Source organism: Gossypium hirsutum, chromosome A10 (genome assembly GCF_007990345.1).
Source record: "Gossypium hirsutum isolate 1008001.06 chromosome A10, Gossypium_hirsutum_v2.1, whole genome shotgun sequence".
NCBI lineage: Eukaryota > Viridiplantae > Streptophyta > Magnoliopsida > Malvales > Malvaceae > Gossypium > Gossypium hirsutum.
In genome coordinates this window covers 105665659-105678133 of record NC_053433.1, presented here as the reverse complement: position 1 = coordinate 105678133, position 12475 = coordinate 105665659, and the positions used below count along the sequence as shown (strand labels likewise).

The following is a 12475-nucleotide window of genomic DNA, read 5'->3' as shown; positions in this document are numbered from 1 at the left end:
TTTACTATTATTTTATCCATTTTTTAACTTCAAAATTATTAAATACAGCATTTTAAAAATTATTTAAAAAATTAAATAAGTTTGTGATATAATGATAAATAAAAAAAAAGGATTTTGGTTAAATTGTAAATAACTTATTGGATGAGAAAAATGACGGAAGGATTGTCACGTGAGCACATTACAAATGCCTGAGCGGTGAGGTTTCCTATTTACTTTACCCGACATCTCTTCACATGCAATGGAAGTTCGTACATTACATCGCACTTTATTAGTTTCCATATTTTTATTTAAATATCAGTTAATTAATATGAAATAAGTACTGTCTCTCTATGTACATGAAACTTCCTAAATTAATTATGACATTACTGTTGGTTGCTCCACTTTGAATCACCTTTTAAGCCAATAATTATTTTAGGTTAAACTTCCTGATTAATTTATTTTGGGTTTAATTCTTATATTTTTATTTCATCATTTTAAATTTTTGTACTTTTTTTTTTAAATTTTTTAAGTCTCAATTTTCACTAAACAATAACAGTTAAATTCATCAAGTTTTTCTATTTCTAAAATTTAATGTGCCAAATATATTATCATACTTGTAATGTTATGTCAGCTTATTATTTTCATATACTGCTCATTAAAAAAATAGTTAATAGACTAACGGCTGTCATTTGCATCAAGACTGTAATTTTAAAATTCAAAAAGTATAGGAACTTACAATGATCTAATTGGAGAAAATGGACTAAATCTATAATTGTATGTATAGTATAGAATTAATAATTAAATTTAACCAAACAAATTTAATTGTTACTACTCGAGGCAGGACAAAATTTTTCAATTTTTAAAAAAGTCTAGGAGCTAAAAATGATCAATTCAAAAAATAAATAAACTAAAAGTGACCAAATAAAAACAAAGGGGGGTAAAACTATAATTTTCATAAAATACAAAAATTAATAGTAAAATTTAACCTTTATTTTATGTAAATTTATGAATTCTAATTAAAATTTATCCTCGTTAGTTATTTAATGCAATGCTTATAATAATTAATTATAATTGAAACAGTAATAACTTATAACTTAAAAACAAACACTCTCTTTTTACATTCTTCTTAATTAAAAGTTCTAGTATTGAACCTGGTTTCAATTATTTTTATCCAATTAGGTATTTGAACTTAGTTTTCAAGGTTCAATTTAGTATTTTTTATTTTTATTTTTGTTCAATTGGATAGCTAAACTTGGCTATTAAGTTCAAATTGGTACCTAAATTTAGGTACTAATTTGAACAAAAAAATCAAGTTCAGGTACTTAATTTGAAACTTGAGGCCAAAGTTAAATATTAAAATAGACCAAAAGAAATTCAAGTACAAATTTGAAACTTAAACCAAGTCCGGACTAAGTGGAATAAACATTTAATAGAATATTCGGCTCTATTCCACCCCACTTTGGATGTATAAAACGGATGGAGTTTTTCCATCAATACCGATGGCAGTGTTGGGGAGGGACCATCTAAGCATGGACATAAGAATTGATGGAATTTGAGGAAGGTTTTAAGTTCAACGGATCACGAGCAATAATATCCCATAACGGGGCCCTTACCTTTCAAACATATTCCAGTGGCTTGGTCCCGCATTAATCCTCCAAACCCATGTGATCAACACCCTTTGCTTTACAATTATTTTTACTCTTAGTTTTTCTTTTTCTTCAAATTTTAAACAATTTTATAATTTAAATGATTTGAGCAAAATAACTTATTGTATACTTGTAAATATTTAATATTTATTTACGTGAGATTTTAAATTTTTTAGAAATTAAATAAGCATTATTTAGAGTTAATTTTTGTGTATATATTAATATATAAAATACATGTAATGGATGTGTATGTTTATATAAACTATGATTAAATATTAAATAATGTCTGAAAAATTGAAATGATATGTCGAAAATTTTGCAATGTTATAATAAATTTTAACCCACGAATGAGAATATATGATTGTTGATTTGGGTAACAATTTATTGTTCTGTTATGAAAAGCCAAATTTTAGCCATTTATTATATATATATATATATATTTATGAAAATATTGTGTGGAATGGGAGGGGATGAACATGGAAAACCACACTATATTTGGTGGAGGAAATTTTGTTTTATTTTTTAAGAATAAAATTATGTTGTATTAGAATATGCGGTCAAGGTCACCCGAAACAAAACTAATATCACTTATTATTAATAATATGTTTTCTAACTCTATCGTATCAAATCACATATTTAACGTAACCAGAAATCTACACTACATGATTTAAATAACAAGCTGCCAACTAAAAGAAGACTAGTAGCCTATAACCGTCTCCCTTCAAGGCCTCACTAAAGCCAATGGAAGGGGGCTACTTTAATAGTATCAACTTTCAACCGTCTTAACACTATTACTGCGAATTTTATCTACTACCTATAACCTCAAGTGCAACTTGAGGAATAATTGGTAGTAAGATATAGAATTTTAATTTGATGAATTTTTTAAGTTTAACAATGATTTATTTGTGGAGCTTAAATGTACAAGACCAAATAAAGTAATGACTAATTAGAAACTTTCAATCGAATCCAATTTCCCTTATATAGAAAGTTATTTTAAAATACACTAAATACTTTTATATGTAGCTATTTTAGTCGAATAAGTGATACTAATTAATTGTAATTTAACAAGCTTTTTTAACTCTTTATATAATTCGCTTGTTTAGGTTAGTAAAATATATTGAGAGAGTAAGTATTTCATTTTTGTTCATATGAAAATCGAGTGCAAAACTTTACAATTAAACTGAATTGAGTCAAGCAGATTACATTTAAGTTCTTTGAGGAAAGCTAAAAAGAGTTATATGTTTTGAGTATAGAAGTAAAATTACTACTTAGTAAGTAGAACTTAAATCACAATTTATTCTCATTAAGTATGTTTTTTTTTTTGTAATATTTCCTTTTTGAAAAATTTTCATATAATGAAAAATTGAATTTTTTATATTTGAAATATAAGTTGAGGAATTATTGGGTCGGAAATAGAAAAAACAAAAAATCAACATAAAAATGGTAGTGTGTTTGACTATTGACAGATGACACACCATTTTGTTTGTCAGACTCGTGACTTTGGTCACAACTTACAAAACACCTCTTACCTCACCGACACATCAAACAAAATGGAAACAAAAGATGACAATGGAAATGTACCCATTTTATTTTATTTTTATATATATCTTTGCAAACGAAAAAAATTTGTCCTCAAGTTTTACGAATCCAAGGACACTCATTTTTGTCTATATCTGTTCCTAAGTTTTGATTATATGTGAATTAGAACATTAATGGTGGATCTCATGCGTCAATTCATGTTATTCAACTTGATGATTGATGCCCAATACTATGGTCGGCCCACGTAATAAATAATTTTTACAGATTCAATAGTTAGTGTCTAGATCTATTTATGAATTAAGCCATTTGTCTAAAATTTAAAATAGTTTAGACAAAAAAATATTAAACTTAGAAAATGAATTCAAACAAAAAAATTTACACCTCTTTAAAATTTAAGTCAAAATTACTCAAAAATTCAAAGCCGAAACTTGGCCCAACCTATTTTTTATATTTATATATAATATATTATGTTATTTTTGTTATAATATATAATTTACGACAGAATAACTAAATCTATAATAATATAAACATAAAACATATCAACACAAACTTGAATAAACATAAAATATGTTAACATTATACTTAACCTCGATTTTTAGACCCCTTTATTCATGTGTACTTAGTTTTTTTTTGGTAAATTTTGTAAACATAAATTGAACAACTATATTTAATAAAAAAAATATTATAGAATTTTAAGCATATTGAGTACATTATTTTCATTTGTTTATATTAATTATATTTAGGAATGATCATATCCGAAATTACTAAATTAAATCTATAGCTTGAATTTTTAATTAAGCTGATGAGGTATTTATACATGAAATATTCAAAGAGTTTACTAAATAAATAAACAAAATTTCCTTTTTACCCCCACAAAGAAAGATTTCCATAAATGCTATGTATTTTTCCCCTCCTTTCTCACATCTGGCGTTTATTAAGCCTCCCAATTGGGAATGTTTGCAGTTGCTTCATTCACCATTTTCACAAGGGTCACCTGCACACAAGTTATGAGACAGAAATAGCACATTACTTGAAAAATGGTGGGGTTTCATATTATTTAACCATGCTTCCCATGGCAGAAAGCTGTGAATTTTAAAAAATCATCGTAATTAAATCATTTCAGATAAAAAGAAGCTTCAACTCTTCATTTCATTTTCACTGCTCATGACCTTCAAAGACCCACCCTCTAAACATAAGGGAATAAAAATAAAGTAAAAGTTGAGACTACTCGTATCAAACATATACTTGTACCCCGCATCAAAACCCCAATCCAAGTAACAGAGTTTGGGTTTAAAATGAAGAAATGGGGTGCAGTAGCAGAGGTTGTGGTTTGACAATATATTCAAGTTGCCTCAACCCAGATGCTAGGATTTGAACCTTAAACCCATTGGATGCAACCTCTTAAATTGCACGCATGAACCAATGGACTAAAAACCTTGGTTCAAATTTGCTAGGTTTTGACCTGACCGATCTTGAACTTGGCCAAGCCCAAGCTCAAGCAATCCACCATATGGCTTGGTTTAGCTTTAATAAAGCAGCATAGTCACCAAGAAACCGAAGACTATCTCAAACTAAATAGTAAATACAAACTGCAATACATGCTAAGAAGGAATGGTACGGAAAAGATAGAATTGCATTCTCGTACTGAAAATCAAGTCAGAACTTAGTTCAGCTGGTTCATCCAGCAATCCTTAAAAGGAGGCATCTATTGAGTCTGAAGTTCAAATTCCAGCATTTTTAACCCTTTCCTTATCCCCAAGCTAAGACCTTTGTACCAAAAGAAGGTTTCCCTAAGATATATGAGCTCAAAACTTTCCTTGAAGCCTAGAATCTCTAATTGCAATCACACATTAGCAATGGTACTTTCACATATGAGCTTTTCTCACAAAGCTCAAACACCTGCACCAATGTACTTTTATCTAATTCATAAATTTTTAATGCTTTGCACCCAGAGTAAGACTAAGAGTGCATCTAAAACGAATGCTTTTGAGGACGTCTATAGCAGCATCATAGTCCAATTAAAAGTAGTTAATTCAGCCTCAAAGTAAAGAAGGTTTGCCTGCAACATATGACAAGGATAAACTACCAGCAAATTAGCTCTCGAGAATGCCACAGGAGCAAGATTAACAAATTTATGCTTTGCAAATTAGAACTCTAGTTCCTAGCTTTACTGTAAGAGCTAATACCTCTTCGAGCAATGATAGCATACATATTCTTCCTACAAATAGGAAACTCATTTCTGATCAGTACTCCTCAACCATCTGGCTAGTTTCTGATAGCACAAAGTCCATACTAAGCATCAAGTTGAGATTCACAAACCTAACAGAAAATAATCTCCAAGCTTCATGCTCATCAAAATCCAGGAGAGCAAACTACCCATACTACATATGATACATTCTCCCCAACCCTGAGGCAACATATTATAACAGGCAGCAGTTGTTAATATCGATATTTATAAAGACATACCACACTTTCTGGGACCCCTGGAGGAGGCAATGAGAGATTTCGTGGTGGAGGTCCGCGTAGAAATGATCTCTTGTCAAATCGCCATTCGCCAATTTCACCATACATTAACTCGCCCTGAATGACAAAGAAATAAAGTTAAAGCAATCTGGAAATAAGATTAAAATTAATGTAAATGATGTCAGTGGTTATATTTAGAAAGTAAGAACAATTTATTCAATAAAATACATAAAAACAGTTCACCTTCATGTTGTAGTCACATCCATAGGTGTAATGAATTATAAACTTTTTTCCGATTTCAAGATCCCATGGTGGCTGAAATATATAAAAAGCATAAAGTCTCATCAGTGTCAAACCTAAATCTAATCAAAACTACACAGAAAACAACTGCAAGGAAAACCTTTGAAAACTAAGGTTCCAATTGCCAAACCTGCAGCATGAAGTCCTTCCGAAGTATATGTTGCACGCCATGCAAAGCAGAGCCCACAGCATAAGCATACCTTAGGTTTTAAAAAAAAATCATGTTAGCATGGATAATCATGCAAATGGGCCAAAAATTTTGTAAACGCAATGGCCATTTAGACACCAATACTTACATTTCTAGCACCCATCCAAAAGCTTCATCAGTCTCAGGGTCGTCCTTCATTTTTAAAGAAACATTCATCCAAGTAGGAGCGATTTTTTTAAGTAAATCCTGTATAAGAAAATCGAATCAACATAGAAAGCATCTTAGTTTAATATAATAGAAATCTTGCAATGTCAAAATGCAAATCAATGAGAAAACAATAACAATATAAAAGGAATGACATTAAGAGGTGAAAAGAGGAATAAGCACAATCATTTGAGCACGGATCTAATAACACATTTGTAGTGAATATCATCCAAGTGGAAAACTCGACTTTTGATACTACTAACTGTCACTCAACAAAATTGGCATCAAGTCCAACTTATGGATCGGTTAATAGGAGAATTTCACCTTCTTGATAATGACAGGTGAATTGCCAATTGGATCAATATTTGTCACAGGTCCCATCTCCTCGGGGAAAAACTTCCTCAACACTTTTTCGTAGTCAGCCGGCTTAATATAGAAAAAGGGGAATGCAGCTGGGAATCCTCCACTTGCCAGATTAGGCAGCGGATTGATAAAAATATGATCAGGTTCTGCCATCAATATATAGCTGCATCAAAGGGGGAAAAAATGGGATAGCATGCTTAAAAATACTGACTACGGTATAGTGAAATTGATAATGAAATCATGATATGTAACAACACTCACTCTTCTTCAATTGTAGCCTTTTCCAGCCACTGCACAAAAGCCCATGGTCTATTTAAGACAATGTATCCCTGATATGAGAGAGGAATCTTTTCAGAAAATGCGGCACAATGCCAATTCTAGAAACGAATACAATGCAAGAATGCAGTTGACCATGAAAATCTACGACCATCCTAAGCCCTTTAACACACATTATTGAAGTGAAAGAAAATGAATGAAATGGTTAGTGATAACCAAAGTATGGTAAAGCGAAAAACTCACTCGATCCAACCCTTCCGGAAGAGGATCAACTACAATAGTAGGAATCTCATCCATGAAGTTGTCGGGACTTCCGGAGTGCAAAATACGTGTGAAATCTCCCATATCTGAGCCAGGCAAGTCCTTCTTCTTCTTATACCAATAGTACATAATGCGACACTGCCATTGGCTGTATGTCGCATCAGTAGCTGTTACGGCAACATGGAAAGGCAATCTGGCATTCTTCGGTTTCCTCACATTTTCAGGCATCTTAATGACCGGATCAAAAAATATCCCACCGTTGGCATCATCCTCAACCCATTTTGAAATAGCTCTATTGTGCATTATCATCGTTACCAGATTATAAGTTGCAAAGCAAAAGCCAAGAACTAATGTAACCAGAACAAGTGGTGAAGCAAGTCCCATGTTCTTTCTCACTATCATTGACAGTTCTAGTTAAATAAGGACTCTAATCCACCAAATGATAACGAAACCGTCCTCTTTCAAATTGCTTTAAAAACAAGTCCTTTACCCCCGACCGGTTAATGATAAACAGGCCCCTAATCCATTAGTTTCCAAACATTATTGAAGTTCCAATATAAAGAGTAGCCAGGAATCTACATAAAATAGACAAGATATTAATTGATATGAAACACCAAAAGAAAGGCTCACATGGCATATCAAAATTCAAGAAACGTTTCAAGGTAAAATAACAGAATTCCTAGAACCAAAAAGAAAAAGTGGGGATCCATATTCCATTAAACCAAACACAACCTTTAACTTCATCAATATCAATCTAAAGAACAATGATGTTACCATAATTAAACACTGTTTCTACGAGTATGAGGATCAAACTTCAAACAAAAGGCTACGAAACATATTAAACAAAATTCAAGGCCCCTGAGATTAATCAAGCCATCCTTAGACTTACCAGAACTAATGAGAAACCATACATTAAAGTTAAAACAAAACACAACCAGCAAACTAGAATTAAAAAACCCACTTACGGGCAGCGTTTCAGAATTGATATCAAATAAACTAAATAAGTGAATAAATAACATTAATAACAAAATTTATCATTAATATAAAAAACGGTTTACTAGTGACAAGTAAAAAAAACAATAAAAGATAACATAAATGAGCCCCTTTTTCTGCATTTTCCTGAAATTCACCTAAAGAGAAAAGAATGAGTATCCATTAAAATTGGATTAGAATGAGAATTAGACAGAAAAGCAACGATTTTTAATGAAAACAGGGTAACATAAGAAAAATCCAGATGCAAGTTAAGATTTTTGTGAGTGAATATAGCCTTTTTTTTTTTTTGAAACGTGAGAGACTATAGCATTAAAACCACATTAACTCAAAAACCCCTGTTCCTGATTCTATGAAAACTTACATGGCATAAAACATGAAAATATAAACAAACCAAATAATAAAACTATTTTACGTTTTACATTAAATGTTAAAAGGAGAGAGAAAGGTACAGCAGTGACGTGATGATAGAGAGAGAGAGAAATGACAAAAACTGAAGGATCTGTGTTTCGTTTTTTTGTGTGTTTGGATCAAGGATCGCGTGAGAGGGATTTGTAAAAGTGAAAAAGTTGGATGTTTTAGGTGCTTGGAAAACTCAAAGTAGAAGGGGTTGGTGGGCTTTAGACTGATCTTTTATTTGGTGTGAGAAGAGGAAACAAGGAAATAAAGATCCTTAAACAGTGGAATGGAGTCCATTGAATAAAGTTACTAAATGAATTAAATGAATCGTACTCAATTTCTCAATTTGTTTTAATATTTTTTATTTAATTGGTATAGTAACTCAATTTAATTTTTTATGGTATTTAATTAACGCCGTTAAAATATATTAATGTGGCATTCATAATTAATAGTATAGCGACATATGCTCACATTTTGATACTGGTAAAAAATAAAAAATATTTAAAATGTATAAATAAATATTATTTTATTTTAAATATTTTTTATTTTTGTTTCGTGTCGGCATGCTATTGGTTGTTAGTGTCATATCAGCACAATATCAATATATTTTAACAATATTAGTGTAACGCCCCCGTACCCGAGACCGTCGCCAGAGTTGAGCACGAGGTGTTAACGGACTTAATTTATTAATTAAACAGCTCAAACAATTTATTTTAGAATTTCCAGACAAGCTGGCTAACTGTGTCACAGTGGCTAAAAAATCCATATCTCGAGTTACGAAACTCGAAATCCAATTCCGTAATTTTTTCTTGAAACTAGACTCATATATCTTTTTTTCTAGAATTTTTGGTCGGGCCAATTAGTATAGTTTATTATTTAAAGTCTCCTCTATTTTAGGGCTCGGCTACTCTGACCCCTGTGTATTACGAATCAGATATCTCCATGTACAGAGTTTCAATGACTATGTCGTTTGTTTCTCATAAAACTAGACTCAATAAGGATTTCATACATGCAAGGTAAAACGCCTAATTGTTTTTGTACAATTTATGGTGAATTTTTAAAGTCAGAACAGGGGATTCAGAGATCGCTCTGACCCTGTTTCACCAAAACTTAAATACCTCATAAAATATAACTCATTTACCTGTTTCGTTTTTTCCATATGAAAATAGACTCATGAATCTTCGATTCCATAACTTATTCACCACTTAATTTCATTTCTAATATTTTTAGTGATTTTTCAAATTCACGTCACTGCCGCTGTCTGATTCTTTTTTGAGGCCAATTTTACCTTTCCAAGGATTTTCATGGTTTAGTTAAGACATAAAGCATACATGTTATCATATATAAACTTGATTAGCCATTCCAATAGCTAATCATTCTCAAACATTACCATTCCATCCATGGGCCATATCGTAAGATTATACACACAAAATGATTGGAATGCTATACATGTCATATTTCCAAAAATTACAAGTCATTATACCGCGATTGTCCAGTGATAGTGTGAGCATGCCTCCGATCGTCCCGATCTCCAAATTGACTTGTCAAAACTACAAAGAATGAAAAGAAGGGAGTAAGCATAGATGCTTAGTAAGTCCACATGCAAATAACAAATAACTTAACAAAGCAATTATACTAACCAACATAAGCATAATATCACCAAAACATATATCATATTTCTATTCATCATTCATCATCTTACCATATTATTGTTGCCGTATCAAGTCTCAACCCAAGGGTTAAGTACATACCTGTCCAAAGTGCCCATTCCACAACACTTACCAATACGTCACTTGCATCTTGAGTATTCTTCCATTTCACTAGAATTTTACCCATTGAACACATCGGAATATAACTCGGATACATGGAAAGTTTGCACATAAGTGCCACATATGTAGCCAAGCTACCATGTAACCCGCCCATAAGCGAACTCAGACTCAACTCAACGAGCTCGGGCGTTCGTATCCATAAGTGAAATCGGGCTCAACTCAACGAGCTTGGATGCCTAGTTACATCTCACGAACTCGGACTCAACTCAATGAGCTCGGACATTCACATCCATAAGTGAACTCGGACTTGACTCAACGAGCTCGGATGCCCAAATATCCTAATCTATTCCTAAGGTTCAACAGGACTTTCCTCGTTTGTACTTCTTTACCATTCTCCTTGGAATACTAATGATGATACTTCGGTAGTCTTTTACATTTTTCACATAATTCATAAAATTTTTGCATGTTGTCCAACAATGACCACAAAGCATAGAATTGCATGATAACAATCATAACATCGTATTAATAGCATTAAATGATTTAAAATAACGGTTATATTACAATATTTACATATGAACTTACCTCGATACAAAATGAGAATAGTCGAGCCTATTCCTCGTAAACTTTATTTTTCCCCCGATCTCGACTCGAATCTCTTTTCTCTTGAGCTATAATGCCAAATTAATTTATTTAATACACACATTCATCAAAACGGCCCCTAGTACGAGCTTTGGCAAAATTACCATTTTGCCCCTAAACTTTCACATATTTACACTTTTGCCCCAAGGCTCGTAAATTAAGCCTCATCCTATTTTCTTATGTTTTATGACATGCTGATCATTTTTCCCTTCTATAGCAACATCAAATTCACACTCTAACATGTGCTTATGAATATTAGGTATTTTTACTAATTACAATTTTACCCCTAAACTTTCACATATTTACACTTTTGCCCCAAGGCTCGTAAATTAAACCTCATCCTATTTTCTTATGTTTTATGACATGCTAATCATTTTTCCCTTCTATAGCAACACCAAATTCACACTCTAACATGTACTTATGAATATTAGGGATTTTTACCGATTATGTCATTTTACTAGTTTTTACGAAAAATCACTTAGAAAAAGTTGTTTAACACAATCTCAAACTTCATATTCTACCATAAAACATCAAAATTCATACATATCATCCATGGGTAAAATTTTAAATATAAACCCTAGCTCAAAATATTGGTAGAAATAGGTAAACCGAGCTACGAGGATTTCAAAACTGTAAATAACATTAAAAACGGGCATAGAAATCACTTACAATCAAGGCTTAAAAGTGTTGAAACCCTAGCTATGGTGGAAAACAAAATTCAGTAGCAACTTATGGAGAAGATGATCATTTTTGTGTTACTTTTCCCATTTTATTTCATTTAATATCCAAATGACCAAAATGCATTTTCTTACTAAACTTTCAAAAATTCCATCCATGTCTAATTTTTGTCCATAAACTTAAAAATTGGTCAAATTGCTATTTAAGTCCTCCTAATTAATATTTCAAAGCAATTTCATACTAGAAACTTCTAGAATGCAAGCTTTTCAACTTATTCAATTTAGTCCCTAACTTCAAATTAAGCACTTTATGTATAGAATTTCTGCACGAAATTTTCACACAATCATGCAATCATATCATAGACCTCAAAATAATCATAAATAATTATTTCTATCTCGGATTTTGTGGTCCCGAAACCAGTATTCCAATTAGGCCCTAATTCGAGTTATCACAATTAGTTAGGTACTTAAAACAAATACCAAGTTAACTTACGATTTTCAAGTTTAGGTGCCAGTTAAGTCCAAAAACATTTTGGTTTAGGAGCAAAATATATTAACCCTAAATCAGTGGAACTTACTTGTGAATTTTTTTTATAAGGCAACATCTTTAAATTTTTCATTTTTTTTAATTTGGTCCTTAAACATTTTCTTAGTCCATATTAGTCCTTGAACTCAACAATTTTTTTCAATTTTAGTTTATGTGATGACATGACACAATCTTAGAGTTTTACATCATCATATAGACCAAAATTACGAAAAAGTTATCAAGTTTATAGACTAATGTGGACAAAAAATTTAGGGACTAAATTTAAAAAAAATTAT

The 12475-nt window shown here is 31.4% G+C and overlaps 1 protein-coding gene across 2 annotated transcripts; it reads right to left on the bottom strand.

Moving 5' to 3' along the window:
- Positions 1–3929: 3929 nt before the first annotated feature.
- LOC107896386 (hydroxyproline O-arabinosyltransferase RDN2) lies at positions 3930–8831 on the bottom strand. Of its 2 annotated transcripts, none has more exons than XM_016821553.2 (9): positions 8622–8831; positions 7162–7754; positions 6904–6971; positions 6604–6805; positions 6224–6321; positions 6058–6127; positions 5871–5942; positions 5631–5744; positions 3930–4158 (listed from the first exon to the last, which is right to left on the bottom strand). In XM_016821553.2, exons 2-9 carry the CDS (start codon positions 7579–7581, stop codon positions 4099–4101), a joined length of 1104 nt encoding a protein of 367 aa, XP_016677042.1. In that variant the 5' UTR covers positions 7582–7754; positions 8622–8831; the 3' UTR covers positions 3930–4098. The 2 variants fall into 2 exon arrangements, with proteins under 2 accessions (XP_016677042.1, XP_040933865.1); XM_041077931.1 differs by having other exon boundaries at positions 8592–8830.
- Between the last annotated feature and the right edge of the window lie 3644 nt (positions 8832–12475).

Coding starts and splice junctions, on each gene's coding strand:
- LOC107896386 (XM_016821553.2), bottom strand. CDS start 7,581: ATGATAGTGAGAAAGAACATGGGACTTGCTTCACCACTTGTTCTGGTT. Junction 5,745..5,870: donor GATGTGACTACAACATGAAG/GTGAACTGTTTT, acceptor TTTGTCATTCAG/GGCGAGTTAATGTATGGTGA. Junction 4,159..5,630: donor CAGGGGTCCCAGAAAGTGTG/GTATGTCTTTAT, acceptor ACTTGTGTGCAG/GTGACCCTTGTGAAAATGGT.